At 41.1% G+C, this 22,746-nt stretch overlaps 1 protein-coding gene across 1 annotated transcript in view; it reads right to left on the reverse strand.

Moving 5' to 3' along the window:
* The window catches only part of PSPC1 (paraspeckle component 1), a 39,876-nt gene extending 35,954 nt beyond the window's left edge, over nt 1-3,922 (reverse strand). The window contains exons 1-2 of the mRNA XM_013962200.2: nt 3,438-3,922; nt 1,304-1,605 (exon numbers count right to left, since the gene is read on the reverse strand). Coding sequence (XP_013817654.1) covers nt 1,304-1,605; nt 3,438-3,809 — 674 coding nt within the window. The 5' untranslated portion in view covers nt 3,810-3,922. The remainder of the gene's footprint in view (nt 1-1,303; nt 1,606-3,437) is intronic.
* Nucleotides 3,923-22,746: the final 18,824 nt, after the last annotated feature.

The following is a 22,746-nucleotide window of genomic DNA, read 5'->3' on the forward strand; positions in this document are numbered from 1 at the left end:
CCCTCATGCCAAGAATAGCATTCATGTAACACCGTGGCATTCACTGAACTAGATCAGTTGCCTGGTTTGGCTCACCATGCTACCATTCAAACACTAATGCCAAGAAAACCCAGGGGATAAAAGCAAATTGCTGGTACCTTTTGATAACAGTAGAGACTTATTCAGATTAGATTTACTATGTAGCCACTGATCCAGATAATCAGGATGCAGTTCAGTGACAGACCAGATTTAAGAGCTCATTAGCATCAGAAAGAGGAGTTCCAGATCCTTTCCACACCTGCAATCTCCTTCTGGAAAAAATTCTCCTGGTTTATCTTCTTCTGGGCCTGATGTTCATAGTGCCTGTTAGCAAGCACCTTCACTTGCTGGAACAGCCAGAAAATGAAACCAACAGGAACAGCTGAATAGTTTTCTGCTGTTTTAACAAGCTCAGGTGGTTTATAGAACTATCTAATGCAGTTCTCAAGGGGGGAAAATATCAACAGCATGGTCAGGGCAGGAAGAGAACTGAGACTTCCCCAATAGGATAGCAGCAACCATTCAGAGCATTTTCAATGCTGTGAGACCATAACCTTATTCTCCCAAGCAAGAAAAAAACCAAACATGAAATATATTCTTGAATATCTATCATTTCACACAATCTTTAAGAAAGCATTTGAAGATGTCACTAGTGAATATGTGAAAGCACAGTTGTTAACACTGATAACTCTCTTTAGCAATTACAGAAATGAAATATAGGTAAGTGCTGTAATTCGCAAGCTTGCTTGCCCTAGAAATACAAAGTTTTCCAAAGATCTCTGCCATCGACTTTTGCAGAATCTAAGTCTTCATTTTCAGAATATATATATCTGTCCTGTCAAGCTACAAGTAGAACTTTAATAGAGAAAAATGCAAAAACATTCCTGAGTCTACAGAAATATCATCAGTAATTCAGTGCAGTTTCACCAAGAGGCAGAGGAATATAATTTGTTTTGCCACATTCTTACTAGCATCCCCAAAATAGCATAATCAATGAAAATAGAAAAAGCCCTATTATGTAGAGAAGGAAAAGTTAACAAGAAATAATTTCACTGTCAGACTTCCATACAGCAATTACAAGACTTACAGCTACTCAGTTAAAAAAGCTGTTCTTCCTCACCAAAACATTAGGAGTATTTTGGGTGTTCATATAAATCACCTTAATTTCTCATCTTGTGGCTTCCATTATTTGAAAATAAAAGAAGCAGGAAACGCTCACAAATGCTGCTTTTCTTCGCATAAAAAAAATACATACACAAATTTAAACAAAAACCTGTGAACTTACGTTGTAAGCAAGAATGCCCCATCACTGCATCTTTCTAGAGCTTTCCGTGCTGGAGGTTTTGCTGCAAACTCTACAAAACCTTTTCCTGTAGCTCTGCCACGATCATCTACTACAACAACAGCTCTTTCCACCGGACCAAATTGAGAAAACGCTTGTTCCAGCAGCTCATTAGAAACCACAGGTGAAAGATTCTTGACAGTTAAGGCAGCTCCATGTGTGGCAAATCGAATTCGAAGTGGTCTGCTCTTCAAAATAGTACCATCAAGTTCTGCTTTTGCTATTTCAGCCAGTGTCCTAGATTCCTTTTTCAAGATATAAAATATTTTATATACTCTATTTTCAAAAACAACAGAAATCAGTTTCCCAATCCCCAAGAAAAAAGAAAAAAATATATATATATATGTATATAATAACCTTGAGCACATTAGCATTAAGGTCATTCAACATTCATTCTTTTCAAAAGTTTCTGTCCACTGATTTTAAAAATACACCTTTGTGTTCCCATATGATTTACTCTAAAAAAATGCCTTATGCACAAACTTTAATTGCACATTCAAGAACTTACTTTTCTTTGTCAATGTTAATTTGGTATGTGCTGCTTTGTAAAGCACTTTCAGTAGAATTGAAAACTGCTTCCTACTATACAGAGATAAGGATGCAGGACATGCAGTGATTTCAAAGATTACACCAAAGCATCTAAGGGCTTTTATTTATTTAATGAATTACTATTTTGGGGTTATCACACTCATTACTGTTGTTGGATGAACTCTTAATGGACATGTAATTCAAATTTCATCAACAAATAATGTGCTCTAATATCCTTCTTTGCTCTTGTATTCATTTATGCGCTTTCTGCACCCAGATCCATGAGAATCTTCCTTAATGATTGCTCGTTTTATTTCAGAGATTTTCGCTTTGCCTGATATCTGCAACCCTTTAGATTTAAAGAAATGATTCTTCAGATCACAGCTATTTTCTCCACAGTTCATCTGAATAGATAATTTGTGAAAAAATAATCTGTTCCCTAAATATAACTGCTATTAAGGGAAGTTTAGATAAAAGCTATATATAATTTATATAACATATGCAACTGAATAATACATGTAAACCTACTGCACTTTCTCCAAAAAAAAAAAAACCCTGCTATTTGAGGCTGGGGGACTGTCAAGGGAAAATGTACAGCAACATCACAGAAGTCATAATTAAAATGACAACAGAAAAAGTAAACAGTAGAATATATCGAAAATCATAATTAGGGACACCCAAAGCACTGTAAAACTATTCTAACGATATCAATCAGTGCATTCTCGACATGAAAGTCATGAAAAGCAATCCTGCACGTTAAACTGACAAATTTAAACACAGTTATCTCAAGTTTTAGAATGTTTCCTTTTTTGCATGCTCGAGATAATATTGATCGAATTGCATAAAAATCTTATTTCTTACCTAGACACCATTAATTTAATCAACCCAAGTTCCCAATTTTAAAATTACATGTCCTTAGTTTTCACGATGTCTGAGCAGCAGTATTTTAAAACAATACTGTACAGTCTTTACTGAAGCGTTTCTAAAACCAACTAATGTATTCATACGCCAAAATCTATTTTCATAACGAACCATACGGGCTGAAATTTACTTCAGCACAACGGAAATTTTCCAGTCCAAAGTACTGTAACAAGCTCCCCATTAAATGCGTTTAACGAAAACCAGTACTACATTACACGACAGCGTTACGCAAATGAGGTCGCGCAAACACATCTTCCATTTACTATCATTCAAAAGTAACAGGCTGCAGAAGTACCCGTGGTAGCAGCATGTAAACGATAATTGATGGAGAGATCCTGAAACCTGCGGAGATGCCGAATAGTGAGGGGGAAGCCTAAATGCCAGGGGCTGGGAAGGCTGCTGAAAATGCAGGCGTGTCGCGTGGAAGCAAAAAAGGGAGAAGGAGGGAAGAGGAAGCTGAAAAAACTGCATAGTGGCAAAGAGAGGAAGAGAACGCGGGGCAGATACTGTCCTTTTTACACAAGTCCGGCAGGGAAAGGCGGGCGGGGGAGAGGGGGCGGGAGTCTCTCACTTACAAAGGCAGCCCCCGGGTTATGGGATGGCCACACAAGCCCGCGCGAACCCTCACCAGGCGAATGAAGCCAAAGCCACGGTCACGATTGATGAAGACCTCGCTGGGCTCCCCGTAGCGTTCGAAGAGGCGCTTGAAGTCTTCTTCGGTGATGTCGGTAGGCAGGTTCCCCACGAACAGCCGGCAGCGCTGCGTATAGCTCTTCTCCCCGGGCTTGAGAAAGCTCTTGATGTCGATAGTGAACCCGACCTCCTGCTCTTCGTCGCCAGCTTCTTTGCCCGGCACTACCGCCATGGCCGCCGCTGCCTCACTCTCCGTTTCTAGGCCCCGCAATCCCTTCAGGCTGCCACCACCCCCCACCATGCCCAGCGGCGTCGCTGGGGAGCTATTCTCGATCCGCACTTGCTTCAAGTTCCTATTCGCTGCCATATTCAGACCTCGCTCCTTCTTTCTCGCTGCTTTTCTCGAGGGACGCGGAGCCGCGCTCGGCAACCACTGCCTCCAACCTGCAGCCGCTTCAAAATGGCGCCGCTGCTAACCTCGACGAGTTGTAACGTCCCTGAGCAAGGCCCCGCCCGCCAACAGCCGCGCTCCCTGCCAGCCCCCGCTCCTGCGCAGTAGCGTCCCGCCCGGCCGGTTGCTGGGCGAGGGGGGCGGTGCGCGCATGCGCCCGCCTGCGCTGTGGGGACGGGGGCTGAGGAGGGGTCGGGGCCGCCGCGGCGGCCTGGCTTCCGGCGGGCGGTGCTGCTCCCTTTGGGCTCCTGGCTAGGGCTGCGCCTGCCCCGAGCCGCCGGAGGAGCGTCCTTGCGGGCGCAGGGGCAGATGCCTACGCGGGGTGTCACCGTCAGAGAGCACTAGGGCTTCCCCGGCCAGAAACTTCCTGCTTCTCCCAGCTCGGTTCCCTCGGGGCCTCCCCGCCTGCACGGAGGGCCCCTCACTTCAGCCGTGTCTGGGAGACCAGCGGCCTCTCAGGCGTTTGGCTCCTGCAGGCCTCGTTACAGTCTGTACCGGGTTAGAGGAGCCCTCTGCTTGGGCCTCCCCTGAGGGAAAGGCAGGCAGAGCTGAGCCCTGACGGGCCATCAGCACGCGTGCCCGCGACAAGCCAGCAGCGCCAGGGGGACCTGCGGTTACTGCGGGAGGGGGAGGCATGGATAACATGAGCGACAACTGGGATGCGGTAGGAGACCGCACAGGGGAAGAAGGGCCCGAATGCTGGAATGGCTTAGGAGGCCACAGAGGGGACCTGGGGACCCTGCAAGAAACGAGTTCGCCCAGTTAGATGTGCGAGAGGAATCTGTGTGGAAATAGACTGTTACATCTGCTGCTGGCAGAACAATTTCTTACAGGCCAACAGCTTTGTTATAAAGGTGACCACTTTCTTCTGAGAGGTGTGAAGTCATACAATTTGCTTCTTTGTGCACACTCTTACAGCTAGGACAACAGTTTGTCTCCTGCTTGCCTGTCAGACACAGTAGCTTGGCTGGATCCGTGCTGCAACAAGTAATCAGGCTGCCACATGGTATCTCAGACAACGAGCTCATTAGCCTGCCTGGGGCCTCACAGAAACCCTGATAAAATAGGCAGTTCCCTGGCTCCCACTATTGTAGTAGCCTGTCTGCTCCAGGTGCCCATGTAGTATGGCATCAGGCAAGGGAACTCCATGGATAACAGAGCAAGGCTTCAGGAGAAAATAATTACATTTTTTATTGTATTAATAAAACTATGACACTGAAAAAGCCCAGAGAATCTCATATGTTTAACATTTACCTTAGCTGGTGCGTGGCATGGACTGTTCTTTGAAAAAGCAGCATCAAGTATGATGTTCAAGAAGTTAATTCCAAAGCAGGCATCAACCTGTTGCTCAGGGATTGCCCCATCCCTTGGGGAATATTCTAAGTTCTTCTGTCTGTTTGTTTTCCATCTGAGGTACAAGAAAGATCCCAATCACCTTCCTTTATTTCTCTAAACGTGTACCAGGATCTGGAGAAACCATGAGTTCCCCAAACAGCATGAGTCACTTTTTCAGACCTCCTGTTCCTGAAGTAGAGACTCCTGGGCACAGGGTATTGAAATGAACAAAGATTTAAACTTCTGAAAATCAGAAAATACAGATTGGAGAGGAAGGATAGTTACTCCAAGCAAAGGCAGGAAGTTAGGCTGTGTCAGAGATATGAGGGAGATACAGAGGAGCAGGATGGAACCCCTAGAACTTTATTACCTTGACTGTCCAAAAAGCTATAGTTTGTAATATATTTGGGATTCAACAACAAATGTTATACAAAAAAGTGACCAACTTACTGCAAACAAGTTTTTTTTAAATAAGAATGTAAAAGGAGTGGAAGAAATGTTAGAAATAATGATGGGACTATACATTGTAGAAAGTGAAGGCTCAGTAAGTGAAAAAAGGGAGATGCATAGTAGTTATTGCCACCACTGTGTAATAAAATTGCCAAGATTTTCAGGCACAGCCTTCCAAATCATGTTAGTAATAAAAGTTACCACTAGTTAAATATACAACCATGATTTCCTATGTATTGTAAGAAATGAACAGAAGGAACAAAGGAGTGTTTATAAATTCAATAACATTTTTACCTTTCCTTAGCTACAGCAATGTCTCAATAGCAAATGATTATTGACTGCTAGAAGAAACATTTCTCTTGCATTTAAAAAAAGGAACTCTAGGAATTTGGTTCATGAAAAGCTTAATTAAAAAGACTGAACATTATCTCACACTAGTTTAATAAAATTCCCACTTTCAGAAACAAGAAAATGATAAATAGATATGAAAAAAATATTTAATACAGATGCTCATGCATCCTTAACTTTCCTTCATTAGTCAGAGTCACAGTATAACACACATACCTGCTTTCTGTTTTTAAACTTTGCTGAACAGGAACTACTTGCACATGCCCTACAGTCAAATGTTTTAGGGTGCTATACTCAAAGAACCTGAATTCTGCTATATTTAATCACTCTCTCACCTTCATTTACACTGTATCATCTAACACTTTGCTATTGCTCATTCATCATCACAATCACAGACAGTTAATTTCCTACCTAACCGCTCAAAGTCTTTGTGGCATGATGATTGCTATACCTTACCACTGACACCAGTTAACGAAAACAGTTTTGAAAGGAGGCAAAATGAATCCCTCAGAGTTGATGTTGCAATGCTTTCCTTCTGTTAAAAACATCAGTTTAAATTGTTCTGACTTACTAATTACAACTCATATCACAGGGGAGTTCTGCCAAACTGTTCAAACTACTCTCCGTACTTTTAGTACAGTTATGTTTAATATGGTGAAAGCAGCTGAACTGCACAAAAGTCATTTTGGAGGAGTAGGGGAGCAATAATTATGATCACATGGCAATTTGCTTTCACTCTGTAATTCCTGTTTTTTTTCTGGAAGCTTGAATTTATTCAACTTGACAATCAAAAGGCCACAGCAGACAACCCTAATTTTGAACTAACAAAGTTTGTTTTGCCATAGAATTTATTTTAAGACATTAAAAAGGTCTCTCTTTTTTCTTTTTTTTTGTATTAGTAATATACTGGCCATATACATAAAACCAGACTCCCTTTTCTGAAGCAAGCATAGCCTTGGATTATGATCTTGCAAGTGGCTGTGTATTTAAATTTATTAACATAAATAGTATATTCTGCATATGCACTGTCTAAAGTATGATCACTATTCCCTTAAGGAAAAGGACATTTTAGTGGAAGAAAACAGGAGTAGAATTATGAAAAGCACCAGTATTTTCCATTTTGTCTGCTACAGAGAAAGGTTCTATTTGTTGTATGCTAAAGTGTGTTATTGCTAAAAAGGCATTTGGGTATACTTCCAAAATACACGCCATCCAGCATGGTGCCATATACAACACAATCAGAAGCAACTGCTACTAGCTTTTGACTTCCTATATCCCAGCATTACTCCCCTGCCAAGTATCACCAAGTATCACGGTCCTGCTAAAAATCAGGGAGATGTGAGAGCATTTTATATTGCAAACTTGTAAATGCTACACACCTTGATCTGCAGGTAAAGATTCCAAACTATATATATTTACCATTGAAACAACTTCAAAGTGATTGCTCAGATAACAGCAGCAATAGTAGTTATCAGTTCCACTCCAGCAGTGCAGCTGTGTCAACACCAAAATAAGCTTCTCTGCAGAGGCAAGTACCATGCATCAGGTGATTAGCAGTAGCTTACTGCTCAACACATCTCTGGACTCCCAGTTTTATTTCTTTCTGCTTCCTAGAGTCTGCAGTGAGTCAAGATTAGGATCTGAACTTTTAACTCAAGCTATGGGATCATGACAGAATAAGTCAGGGAGCATTAGAACTGAGATGAGCTAAATTAGGACATGGATGGGGGGGTCCCATTTAGGCTTAGATGGTAGGAGAAAGAGGGAGACAAGGGAGAGCGTGGAGCTGGAGTTCTGCATTGAAAAAAGTGGGGCATGCAGTAGGACAGTAGGTGACAGCCTGAAGTTGGGATCCCATTCTGAAGGGAAGAGGGTGTGCAGGGCCAGAGAACAGAGGCACAGCTCCTCTTTCAGGTGTGCATGACCTGAAACAGAGGTGGGAACTGCTGCTGCTGTCCATCTCTTGCCAACAAAGACGGTGTTTGCCTGAAATACTACTCATGGCAATATCTGGACAAATTAAGCGTAGTATGGGTCTTGGTATACTCTTCTGAGTTTTGCCTACAAAGTTAAATTGGCTAGGAATATTAAAAAAACACTAGCTAACATGGCTGTGCCAGAAAACCTGATGGTATAAACACACTTGTGTGGAGAAAGGAGTGCTTAATGCCATTTGAAGAAGTGATGTGTACTCTATAAATATGCAAGTCTTTCCCATACTGCCTCATCATAATACCACTCGGGGCATTAAGAGTGGTTACAAGATAATGTCACTGCAGTGCCATCTGGTGACAAATACTGGAATTATCACTAGAACTTTGAATAAATCAAGTGAAAAGAAACATGGAAAACCTACAATACAATTATCTATCTCTTCTGGTTGCACATGGATAGGATGACTTGTATTTTCTATTTTTAAACTGAGTGGGCAGGCCTCTTTTCTCTGTTCTCCTCAATATTAGCACAATTCACCAAGACACATTTATTGTATTTATATGGAGAACAATATACATGAATCACATTTGTAAAATAATCTGTAAAACTTAACCTTATACAGTTAGCAGACACCTATATGCATGCCATATTAATAGATTTTTTAAGTGAATTAAAAGCCATATTTCTGAGTTATCTGAGTATTTCTGAATGTGAGAAGTCAGTTCTTTAAAACAACACTGGTCTCAGGGAAACAAGGACTGATGAAAATGTAATTGTCAGACTGTCATTTAGGCTTGACGAAAGTTACCTGTCTTTTCCAAAGCTACTTCGCTCACTAGTATAATCAATGCATACAACAGAATTCATTTCAAATATTTTTCAGCATATATTCTTTGCCCATTCTCTAAGAGAGCAACAATTAACTGCTAACCAAACAGGAAAGTTAAGGCCTTAAGGAAGCATTCCCCAAGTATATTCAGCCCTTAATTTGTCTTTAAACAATCATTCAGTTTGTTGTCAGCATATCATACAGAAGAGGTTCCTGACAGAAAGGCCCTAGGATCATATCTGGAAGGAGTAGCAGCCTGTGGGGAACAGTTTAAGTGACCAGGACAGACCTAAAATAACTGTAAAGCCAGGAGCTCCTAGCCCAGAAGGAAAACAATGTCCCACCCACATCTCACTCAGGCCATTTTCTTCAGAGCAGTTTAACGCAAACCCAAGCAGTTGCAAATTACCATAAAGCTGTGCAATAACCCCAACCAAAATAGCCCACAGGCCCCTGAGGCCTTCCCCTTTGCACTTCCTTCTGTGCATATTTGTCTTTCCCCAGAAAGAAAGTGTATCTCTTCCTCTGAAGTCCTCCTGAATCCCCTGACATGCAGACAAACTTTAACCAGTTTCTGACACTTTAACCCTCAGATGAGCCGGTGAAAACTGCACTGCCAAATGACAGAGAACTGCCTGCTATTTCCCATTCCATATTTTGCACGCCCTGCAGAGGATCCACCAGCCTGTCTGTGGTTATGGCCTCTACTGAACAGCTACTGTCTGAATAATGCCAAGGTCATGGGAACAATCTTTCTACTGAAATCACTCAAAATTGAGCCATGCCATTGATATGACACTAGGTACTTAAAAATGCTAAGCCCTGCACCCATCAAGTATTTTCTTCTTCCACACTTGTGACACCATTTATGATGCAGGAAGAACTTGTTGTTGGGATCATATGAGAAGGGAAGAGCAAAGGCACTGGGATGAAGCTCAGGAGTATGCTACCAACCTTTGAGGATGAACCTTGTTAAGTAGGGTAGATCCTGCTGCAGAGTGAATGCCTTTCCTCCGCTCCATGATGCTCTCCCTCATTTAGCGGCAGGGAGCAGGGAAGTGTTGACCAGCCACAACGGGAGCATGGGTTCACGGAGTAGGAGAGGGCTGTGGCATTGCAGTCTCTCAGTGCAATGTGACAGTGATGTGACAGACAGCCTTTGGTCCAAAAGACAATTGTGAGAGTATCACAGTAAATGTGTGAAATTTAGCATAACTGGAAACATGGGACAGGCGAGGATGCAGATAACATCTACTGCCCAAAAGCTAGGTAAGCAGAAGACGTGCCAGGCAATTAGACAGTTGATGCTGAGGTAATATAGTACCAAGCGTGGACTATTTCAGTTTCTTTTTGTGGAGATTTTTCTGTCAGCAGTGGGCAATTCTTTTCAGTATTTTCTCTATTGTCCTAATGATTCTGAGTCAGAGATTTCACTGCAGTAGCAGGCGAGAGAGAAGCTGGGCTCTGAATGAGCTCCATATGAACTGTTATTAAAGGGCTGGATTCATAGTCTTCCCATCTAGGGATCTAGCAGCAGTGCCCACACCAGGCTTAAGATACATTTCCACAAGCAGATGAGCTAATCTAATAGTTCACTGTCATCAAAAAGGGGGAATAAACACTTCCCTCCTTCCTCCCCTGCTTCTCTCTTCACCACTTGCCTCTCACCCCTTGGCCATACGTTGTCCTGTGCTGGCTCACATGCTCGGCAGGCCCTTCCATGATCCAGTTAACCCCCTAACTGAAAGAAAACTGTGCACTGTTTTTATTGGGTTTAATTTTCTGCTGGGTTAGTGAATTGAATCAGCTTAAAGAGGGCTCTAACAAGTTTCTCAACCAGCACAAAGGTGAGCAGCACGTGAGTGGCCAAGAGCAGCTTCACTTTGTGTCATTTTGGGTTTAGAACGAGCAGCGGAGGCTGAAGCCTGGATGGGCTGGGGACTGAGGAAGGTCTGCATCCTGCCAAGGCAGGGGACAAGAATGCCTTAGTATCACCTGGAAGCCAGGGCAAGATCACCCGGTGACAAAACAACCCTAAATCTAGACAGAGGATCCTAGAAAAATAATACCATGTAAATAATTATGCAAGGCTTTGCATATTAACTACATATATCATTGTCTTCTACAGAGTTGTATAACTGAGCACTTGTTATAGTTTGGCACCTAAACACATAACAACTAGAAGTGAAGTGACCTATAAATTTATAAAGTTTTAGTAGTCATATGCTTTTCATGCAAGCCTAGAGTATGACAAAATTCAGAGGAAGTGCATATTTAACCCTTTCTCTAAAACAGATATATTTTAATTGTGAAACACATAAATGAAACAAATAGACTTACTGTTACGCTGATCAGATATTCTCTGCTAAACATCTTACTAAAACAAGTGTGGTGAAATAGTTCCTAACTCATAAAATCTGTAGTGAAATAGCAGCTCCCAATATAGATACTTATGAAAAATAACTTCTCAGTATTCATCCATTGTGAAAGAGATGAAATTACAGAATCTACCTGTTCAGTGAAAGCCTTTCAACAGAATGCTTTAAAGTCTAGAGAGCCAGTAGCACTACAGAGAGAGCTATATAGCTTTTAAAGGCTTTCATTCAATTGAGGGACAAATTGCTTGATGTCCAATAGGATGTAGTAAATAGCCAATAATTGCTTGGTTTTACTCCAAATCCTGTCTCTCACAACCTACTACCAGTAGGAAAATGCATTTCTTGCATTTGACTATTTGTATTTTCTTGAATCTCTGATTAAGCTATTTGAAACATATTTAGTCTGCCTTTTCTTATACGAGTCATCTTTGCACTGTAGTTTCTTTCAATTTTCCTTTCAAATTGGGGCATACAACTATTTCTTTGTGAACTGACTTACTCTTCCACAGCTTCACTGAGGCTGGAAATGTTCTGTAAATCTGAACAGTTTAAGAACCCGGTCACTATAATCCTGAAAAATATAAGACATTTCTCTGTGTTTTTTATTTTTGCTTTCTAGGTCTAGGATTGCCTGATTTTGGTTTTGGCAAGGGAAGGAATTTAAACTGAAATAAGAATGTGTGAACTCAATTTTTGGTAGTTTATCTAATATTTTTACCTAATATTTTTACCTCTTTGACTTCACTCATATCCATTAATCAGTCTTACAGCTGTACAAGAAAGAGTATTTATAATCTTTGAGCATTTTCCACAGGTCAAAATATTTTACCATGCTGAAATAGGGTAAAGATTCAAAAACTTTAAAATTTTACCTAATCAAAATTCTGAAATAATGAGCAGATTAGATGAACTGAAACATTGTTTTGATAACTTTTAAAATATTTAATTTCAATTTTATTTTGCTTACTTATTTTTAAGATAGGATGTGGTTTGTCTGTAGTGTAGCACACAAGACTTTAGAAACTGCCATAATAGAGAAACCCAAAGCTCTTCTAGTTCACTGTACTGTCTTTGACAGTTGCCAGATATTTAAGAGCAAAGTGCTGACCTGTCTAGTAGGTAGATATAGGATTAGTTTTGCTGTAACAAACTAAAGATCCACAAAAATGATGCAAGATATGTAATATCAAGGTTGACAAATTAAAATTGCTGTCAGAAAATTAAGTTTCATTTTAAACTGTGTAATGTGGTTAGATGAGTGGACAGTGAGGTGGATTGAGAACTGGCTGAATGGCAGAGCTCAGAGAGTTGTGATCAGTGGCACAGAGTCTAGTTGGAGGCCCGTAGCTAGCGGTGTCCCCCAGGGGTCAGTACTGGGTCCAGTCTTGTTCAACTTCTTCATCAATGACCTGGATGAAGGCACAGAGTGCACCCTCAGCAAGTTTGCTGATGATACCAAACTGGGAGGAGTGGTGGATACACCAGGGCTGTGCTGCCATTCAGAGAGACCTGGAAAGGCTGGAGAGGTGGGTGGAGAGGAACCTCCTGAAGTTCAACAAAGGCTAGTGCAGGGTCCTGCACCTGGGGAGGAATAACCCCATGCACCAGTACAGGTTGGGGGTTGACCTGCTGGAAAGCAGCTCTGCAGAGAAGGACCTGGGAGTGCTGGTGGACACCAAGTTAAGCATGAGGCAGCAATGTGCCCTTGTGGCCAAGAAGGCCAATGGTATCCTGGGGTGCATCAGGAAGAGTGTTGCCAGCAGGTCGAGGGAGGTGATTCTCCCCCTCTACTCAGCCCTGGTGAGGCCACATCTGGAGTACTGTGTCCAGTTCTGGGCTCCCCAGTACAAGAGGGATGTGGCACTACTGGAGCAAGTCCAGCGAAGGGCCACAAAGATGATTAGGGGACTGGAGCATCTCTCTTATGAGGAAAGGCTGAGAGAGCTGGGCCTGTTTAGCTTGGAGAAGAGAAGGCTGAGAGGAGATCTTATCAACGTGTACAAGTATCTGAAGGGAGGGTGTCGAGAGGATGGGACCAGACTCTTTTCAGTGGTGCCCAGCGACAGGACGCAAGGCAACGGGCACAAACTGAAACACAGACACTTCCATCTTAACATGAGGAAAAACTTTTTCACTGTGAGGGTGACAGAGCACTGGACCAGGTTGCCCAGAGAGGTGGTGGAGTCTCCTTCTCTGGAGATATTCAAAACGCGCCTGGATGCAATCCTGTGCAATGTGCTCTAGGTGACCCTGCTGAGCAGGGGGGTTGGACTAGATGACTCCAGAGGTCCCTTCCAACCTCAGTGATTCTGTGATTCTGTGGCATTAACAAGCTATTTCCACTTGCTATAGTTATTATTCCACGTTTGTTAATGCAGGCTTATGTCTAAAATTTTACCTCACATAGATTATACTTTAAACATTTTACATATTTCTATTATTTTTGTGAAACTCAGAAGAAAGTCTTGTGATTGTGGCTGTGGCTGGCAGCACAACTTAAGTTGGTTTAAACAGCCTCCTCTCCATTCTTTCCCCAACACCGCTTACTACCCCGTGCAGTTTTTTTAACACGTTAACTCAGCTGCTTACACAGCCACATGTGAATTGGATCGGGGAACTTATCCAGCTAAAAGAATGAAGAGGGGGAAGAGGAGCAAGTGAACGGTTGTTTAAGCAAGCACTGCTAGCAAATAAATGTGGTACCACATTTTATGCTAGTTTCAAACAGCATTTGGCAAAGAGGCTTCATATTCCCCGAGGGGAGGGAAGAAACATTCCCTAAAGTGTTGTTTCCTGCGATATCAATATCAGGAATTCAGTTGTATGCATCAGTGCGAGCATGACAAAGAGTCTGTCCCCCTAACAAGCGCACCTGAGGAATTTGAGGCAGAAAACTAGCAGATCTTGTTGCAGGGGTTTAGAACTTGTCTCACCCATTTCTCACCCTGTCTCACCCCTTTCTCCTCCAAGTCTTGCTAGCTTTCTGGTACACTGGGCAGAAGGGAACATGTGCCAAAGGACAGAGCTTGGCATTAAACTTCAACTGCTCCTGAAGGTGGGCTTGAGCCTGCATAGTAGGCTGAAATGCAGCAAATGAGACATGGCACATATTTCCTGCTACCAGCTCTTCTTGGGGTTAAGGCAAAGCTACCTTGGCAAGGAGGTAGCTCAGCCACCAGGCAGGCAGCTGAGAGGTTAACATACTGAATTGCTATAGTAAAATTAATCAGAAACTTTTAACCTAGTTATAATGTTAAATTGAGACCCATTTTTTCCCAAAGTTTTAAGCCATATAAACTGATTGTATCTCTTTCCAAACCAGCATAAATAAGGCCACAAACTCCTCAGTTAAAGTCTCTCAACCAAGCTTTAATCCCTAAATAAACAAAAGAAAAGGGCAGGTTATTAGCCCATTGAACAAGCAAATAAAAAAAAACCCCAACCCTCTACATGCCTTCAGGCCAGGCAGCCTTGCAGTGGCAGTCTCATCTCAGGCAAAACCTGTTTCACTTGAAGACAATTCTCCCGTAGCCAGACAACTCCTGCTCCTGTTGGGATCCCATTTAAGCCTATTTACAGGGAACTGTTACCCTGAGGTGCTTCCTCACCAGTGGACTGATTAGTTACAGAGCAGAATAAGCTGCTCCCACAGGTCCTTACAGTGCTGCCACGCTGCATGACAGTCTCTGCAAGTTACCACGTTGAATTCATAGCACAGTGAGATTGCTTGGTTGCCCAGCAGTGAAGAAATCTGTTAGGAATTGTACTGTCTCTTAAACAAATTTAAGACATAACATCATATTTTGCCAGCTTCTTGAAATGACTGTATATATGAGCTCAATGTGTTTTTTTTTTCTGATATGTCAGCAAGTTAAAGACTGTGAAGAGAGCTAAAGTAGAGTTTCTCTTTGAACTTCAGATCAAGCAAAGGCAGCTACTTCCCACAAACACAGCTAACGCATTGCCCTGTGACCCTGGGCAATTTATCTAAGTTGATATTTTCAAAAGCAGGTGACTAAAGTTAGAGGCTAAAATCAGTGGAAACCGTAAGTACTTGCTGCCTTCAAAAATAAGGCCATTTTTATAGGTGTCTATGATAGTCTACAAAATCTTAATCTTCTCAGTATCTCAGTTTCTGCACTGGGGAAAATATTTACTTACTTCACAGAAGTAATACAATATAGTATGAATTAACTTTTAAGCACTCTGAATCCTCAAATGGAAGGAACTGTTTAAGTATATACTCCCATGATTAACAGTATATTATCACACACAGAATCCCAGTTATCCTATGACAGAAATGTGAGCAGGACAAATCCCCAAAGCAAATAATGTTCAGTAAGTGTTCTAGTTCTGAGAAAAATTGGGACAGTGTGGTCATTTCTTCATCAGGCAAAGGACTGAATGTACTGCATATAGTATTTGAAAGAAATCATGAGCCAGATGCCTCTACTTCAACTCTGCAAATCAGCTCACGTGATAACATGGCGCCTCACAAAGAGGCATCCTTGATGCAACCTACATTGCAATGGACAACGTGCAAAGCAGCCTACGTGCAAAAGCGACAACCTGTAGCATTTACACAGTGGGGTGCACATGGGCCTGGGCCTATGGCAGGACATGTGCCTCCTGGCTAGGGATGAACACCTCGTTTAGAGTGTACGTGAAACAGCATGAAGTGTGAAAAGGATGTGATGATCCAGAAGCACTTGGAGCCCAGTGACATCCAGCAAGACACTTGGACATAGTCAAACCAGATAGGAACTGTATGGTCACAAAAAGTCACTAATCTGGCTTTTTGCAAATGAATTTATTTGATGGATACTTAGGGAAGAACTGGGACCAGAATACTGAAGGCACTTTTTTCAAACAAGCCCAATCCTGACACACTATGCTGGCTGTGATGGGTTGTAGAAATAAGTCAGGGGAGCCTCCTCAGCCATGTCACACACCTTCTAAGACATGTCAGGCTTCAGTGAAGCACTAAAAAAGGACAGGCCAGCTCAGCTGGCTGGGAGGGAGAGCAGACTGGCTGGGGTCCAGGAGTGAAGGAATACTGTTCTCTCTGAGCCTGCATATGGAAAATAGGTCTGGTGAGAGAAGGTTGCCATATTTGGCTTCCAGTAACTGACCGACTCTTGCCTGAGCTCTCTGTGGCAAAAATGTTTTCTTTCTCAATATTTGGCAGGGCTCAGAAGAAATTAAGAAATAATAATGTCTTTGTGTTTATTTTTACTTTTGCTTTCTCAAATAACCAGGGAGAATCTTTATGTGACCTAGCCCTGGACTAGGTCACCTCAACCTTGCTGGTGGCTGGGGCCAGAAGGGCCACATTCGGGCAAGGTACCACTACATACTGCAGCAGAATTTAAATGATTTTGCACTGAATGGAATTTGAGCACAAGCGAAGCTGGCTGTAAAGACAGCTGCAAGACTGATATCAAAAGCTAAACAGAGGACTGGAGCTCTACTACGCAATTTTGAACCATCAGGATGCATACTTTCAGGGGCTAAAATTTAGCCTAATTTGTTAATTGGGAGACTATAGAACAATTCTCTGCTTTCAATAAGAACAGCAAAGGAAATGTGAATAGTATGTTCTTGGAATTAAGAAAAGATAAGGTTAGAAAGACCTTCTGCTATAATCAGAGAGACAAGGACCTGATGTGTCTATACACGGGTAAGCATATGTGAGTCCAGCCATCATTTTGTTACATTAAACAGTGGCAAAAGGCAACTTTCCAGGCTGCCCTGGGAGATGAATCATATGAGGTAGATATAAACTAATTTACCTTATACAGGTCAATATAGATACAGGTCAACAATTAAGGACAAAATGGCAAGTAACTGAAGCATAGTGGCAGCCAGCCAGCCTACCAAGACATATTAGGCCAAGTCTGGAACATGGCTGATAACATAAACAGCCTGCACTATAATCTGCCCTGACTTCAAAGGAAAGAAGAGGATGGTGCATGAGCAATGTAGGGAACTAACTGATGCCATCCTGTGGAGCAAATGCACTGAAAGGACGAAAGCATTGTATCTGACAGCATGGAAACACCACCCTCACTTCCTTGTGTTTCTGCTGTTATCCGGAGACTCCAAAGACAGACTGCTTGGAGGAAGAGGAGATAATTCCTCAAAATATCAAAATATATTGATGGCACAAGCTATTATCTCAAACATGGGCTGTATATTAGTAGGCTCTACCCCAGCACATAGCAAATGCTTCCCTGAAAAACATAGGGATAAACTATAAAAGGGAAATCTGCTGCAACTGGCACAAAAATTGGAGGTGGAAGAACAGATAGCAGAAAGGAAGAGCTTAGAGGAGGTAGGAGGCTATGCGAACAGCAACGAATCCAGCTGCAGTTGCAGTAAGGACCCAGTTTGGTTATCTAAGTGTGAATTGCTTTCATGTCATTGCTCAGTATATGCTACAAAACACACACACACACGTTTATATGGCAATACTCTCCTTTATTCTACATGCATATAACTCCATAGGAAGACACACCTCTCATTCTAATCTCTCTCTTACCATCTTTTTTGTAGAGGTGGTACCATAGGTTGTTGGTTTTTTTCTTTATTATTACCTATTTAGCACTGATGGTCTAATTCCTTTTTTATTATTATTATTATTTTTTTTTCATAACTGGAGGCTTATCTGTCAGCAGAGCCTGGCTCAAGTCGCCGTAAGGAACTTCATGAATAATGGATCCCTCTCACAATTGCCAGCACCTCCCTGTCTCCTCAGCGGGACGCAGACCACAGCCCGATGCTCCTTCTCCCGACGGGGCCGCCCACCCCATCGTCCCCGCGGGCCGCGCTCGCCGCCCCCGGCCGCCGGCCCCGCCGCGGCGGGAGGCCCAGCCCGCCGGGCCCCGCGCCGCGGCCGCCGGCCACCGCGCCGCCGTCGCTCTCAAAATGGAGGCCTGAGGGCGCGGGCGGCTTCACTCCCGTTGAGAACAATGTAACTTGGCCGCCATTTTTAAAGAGGGCGCCCGGTGTGGCATTCCCTGAAAGCAAAGCTTTTTCAGCCTTTGTTGAGGGCGAAACTTTGAGTTATGGAAGAGAGGAAAATGATCATTAACTAAAAAACGACTTCATATTTAATCTTTAATTAAAATAAATAGGGCTTAAGATTCCAGTGATTTTAAACAATGCAGAGATTTGAAATATCCATCTTATTACCACATTAGGACAAAATTTAGGACAATAAATTTATACACAATATTAACAAAACTACAGATGGAATTAATTTTAGCTTCTAATCTAAGTAATTGATTTACATAATCTTATAATTGTCTCTGTACTCAAGAAGAAAGCACTGAAATCTTGATATATTCTCTACTTTTTCTTTGTGAAGAAGTTGAATCTACACAGATACCTATATTCAGGCCTGCACCTTTCTGAGCCCAGCGCCGTCTCCCAACGCACCATCCTCTTGGCCCTCAGCTTTGAGCACCCTCCGGTTTGACGGTGTGTCTGGGATGCCCCGTTGCTCATTCACTCTTACAAGACACTTTCTGAGAAAAGTGGCTGCTTCTTCCGCAGTCAATATATTTGAAAGATAATGCCGTTCTTTTGCTGTTTCTTTTGCTGCTTAACCTTTTTTTAGGGAGAACGTTCACTCTGCCATCAGTGGCGGTGTTGCACTCGCTCAGGCCTCTTCGTGGTTCCCTTGTCATACTTGGTGACAGCACCAGGAGCTTCGTGGCTTAACGTTTCTTAAAAACGCCACTCATCAGAATAACAGGAACTTTTAAAAGAAAGCATATTATACCAAGCTTTAATAAATAAAGGCACTCCAAGTCTATGCTAGTTTTTAGGTTGCCGCTGACTGATTTGACCTGGCAGAAGGGTGACTATTCACTCTTGTATTCACCACCTTACTTGTTTAAATACTTGCATAAAATCTATGATTTTAAAACCAGAAGATGACGCAAGCTATTTGAATTTCTAAGGTTTCAGCGAAAATTTAAATTCCAATGCTTTATACATTTATTGTTTAGTTAGTTTTTAGCTAATGAACTGAATTGGGATGATGTTTTGAACTAAGGCACAGACAACAGTAAATAATATTAGCTCTCCTTTTTTTAAGATTATCTCAAGCTAATTTTGAGAGTGCAGGAGAAAAGCAATGAGTGTGTTAGGGAAGGTAAGTGAGCATTTGGGGTAGATATATATATCCTCAACTAACTGAGTCTTTCTAAAGTCTAAAACTGAGTCAGATATTATGTGAATATACATGTTCCTTTTTATACAATTTCTAGCATTTAATTTCATTTAAAACTATAATTGTAATATATTTTACAACAGATACCGATTATCGCTTGGAATTTATTTCAAGCCCAAAATTAATTAGTGCATTAAAACTCTATAAAGTTAAACTGAATGTAGTTAAGATGTAAACTCTTTGGAACAGGTATTAAGATGTTTATAAAGTCATTAGCGCAGTGGGACGAAGTGATACTCTAAATGATAGTGAAGTGTAAAATATTATATTAAGTTAATCATTATACCATTGGTACTTTCTGTTACCAATATAAGTACTGAACATTGCATTATAAGATCTTATAACTTGTTATTAAAAAAATTTATATTAATAAATGCAGCAGGACAAGCACTCATTTACACCCTCTTACACCTCTACACAATACTGGTTACAAATTGCTACTTTTTAGTTAGACAGCAGTTGCCAGGACGTAGGCTGAAAAATGCTGGGTTTAATTTAAAATTTCATTGCCAGATTTCACACTTTATACTTAGCAAGAACTGTTTCTTGCCAAGCGAACTTTCAGAAGGCCATATTGTGCAAAATGGGTGATACTTTATTTGAAAAATAAGCATAAATCTGTGAACACTGACTACAGTCCATCTAGACAGTGTGAATATTTAACCTAGAGAAGAGCTGCCTGTGAGAAGCACTGTATTTACTGTTCTAAAACATTCTTTGTGTATTTCAGAATCACTTTAGGGAAGCCTATTCCATCATCCTTAGATGCAAATAATTTTGAAGATATGACAAAATTTTAGTTAATGAAGAACTAAAAATATATTCCATATTCTGGTATAAATCTCTTACTTCTCCCAATAGAAATGTTCCAGGATCAGAGGAGCAAACAGTACAAAAAGGAAAACTGAGGACATTGTAGAAATGTGGAAAAGGCACACATCATACAGAGGAATGCAGTAAGGCAATCAAAGGCAACTAATATTCTTTTTCTAAACTTGTGGAAAGAGGCAGAACTGAAAACTTGCTTTCCAGATAGTTTGCATGAATGGATAACTGCATTCACATTAAAGGCAGTAAGATATCAAAGAGCACAGAGAGACCAAAATTGAATGAAGTCTCAGTGAAGAAATACCTTCACAGATTACCTTGATATTACCTTGATCTTCTTGATATGCAAAATTACTTTATGTAGAATAACAGGAATTATAGTGAAAAATGGTTCAGATATCATCATACTGTGTCAGAAGAAGGAAAAGCATCCATCAACCCACTTACCTGCTACTCTTGCTGCGTGTTTCGGTTCTTATAGTCATATATGTTCTACCTTGCATTTGTCTACATTTGGCAGGTTTAAAGATCTGTGTGGACCTGTGTAGGAACTGGTCACAAAACTATCCACCTACAAAAAGAGTCTGATGAATGTACCTAGTGTTCCAAATAAAGGGTGTTCCAGACAATGCAGGTCTCAAGTTATGTACTTCTTAGTTACAACTACAAATCCATTTCTACTCACCTCCCAGATAAATTTGTCAGAGACTGTCTGGAAATAACTGTGAAAAACTGGTTGCCTAATTGATTTTTAAGAGACAGAACATTAAATCTCCCCATTTACTCATTTGAAGCTGTGATGAATATCCCAGGTTCTTGATTATTTTACTAGAATACATTGGTTCCTACTGTAGTTAAATGTGCAACTCAATTAGTTCAATCTTATCTGTAGAAACTGTGCCACTACAGTTGTAAAATTGTTGTCAGTGCATTTAAACCTCTATCTAAATTCTATCTTTAGTCTTTCATAATTTTATTGAGTAAATTAGCTTGCCCTGAAAAGTTGGACGAACTGGTTCTGAGTTCCAGATGATGCAGACAAAATCCTGTTGTTGCACAGCATCGACGTGTGTAAACTTGCTTCAACTCAAAACATTCAAGTTATTTAGAATGGGAGTTTGATAGCCAAATACCTTGTAGGATCTGGATCTTAGGATCCAGTGTTTCAAAAGCATCTATTTCTATCTTACCTTGCCTTCCACTTGTAAAACTTCTGGAAAAATAATTAATGGGATGTTTTACATGAACAGAGGTTGTAATTAAGTAAATCTACTAGCAGTTATGATGAATGTATTTCAAGGGCAATAAGCATCCTGGTAACTTACTGGAATACTGGTCACTTAAAAATATCGGAAGAAACCTTTGAACATGGTTCCAAGTTTGTATACTGGTTCACCTTATGGTACAAATTATACTCCAGGTCAAGCATGAATACAGCATGGCATTTCTGTCACACCACAAGAGCACTGATACAGTGTTTATGCCTCTTCTATACTGACTATTCTCTTTTATATTGTCTGTAAGAGGACAAAAGATCCCTGATTCAGCATAAAGTAAAAGCAGCTTGGTAAAATAATACCTGATCCAATATCTAATCCTTCAGGACAAAGTTAACCTTTACATTTTTTTACACTAACAAACATTTACTTCGAAGTTGCAAAGTGAGTTTGTATGAGCTCAGCACTTTGCATCGTGTGGCTGCAATGTTTCTGATCCAGTACTATTAGACCTCCTAGAAAGAGATTGATTGCCTTGTGAAACTACGGGCTTACAGTCTGTTCCTATCAAGCAGAAGAGGAGGACGGTCTTCAGAAGCCAATTACAGGATTTTTTCTTAATTGAAGCACCTGAGTAATGATTTCAACTGTATAAAGACTATTAAGAAAATGATTCTGAGCTAGTGCACTGTCAAAATTGCTTAAATAGGGACAATTTCAAGTAAATTCCCATTCTCACAATAGAATGTGCCACATGACAAGGCCACTGTTTACTTTCAGGCTGCAGGCAAATTTTTTTGGTATGCTGGAAACTGATTGTACAGCTACATTATGGATCTTTGTATTTTGACAGGTTTATAATGGAGATCTAAAATTAGAATATTATGTCCATATTTCAGTGTCTAAATACACAGTTTGATCTGGGCAAAATTAATGAACAGCTACCACTAAATTCATTAGGAACTATCAGGGGTGTATCACTTTTGAAAACACAGTTGCTTATTTAGTGTCCATCTTAGTGTCTTATTTTCAGCCTATCAAATAACATGTTAGAAAATCTACCCGATCTGAGTGATGCTTTCTGAAGTTTTTCTGGGACATTGAGAACTTACTTTATCTAGGGTAGGATTAAAGCATAGCTACTATAGTCAAGTTCCTGGGGCCCATCTCCTGGAACAATATACTTATATAAAAATCTCAGGGTTGTATTTAAAAATTAAAAAGCAAATTTCCAGGCTCGTGATTGTGAAGGAAACATTGAAATCATAAATTAGGTATGGCCAATTCAGGGGTG

This window comes from Apteryx mantelli, chromosome 1 (genome assembly GCF_036417845.1).
Source record: "Apteryx mantelli isolate bAptMan1 chromosome 1, bAptMan1.hap1, whole genome shotgun sequence".
Lineage (NCBI taxonomy): Eukaryota > Metazoa > Chordata > Aves > Apterygiformes > Apterygidae > Apteryx > Apteryx mantelli.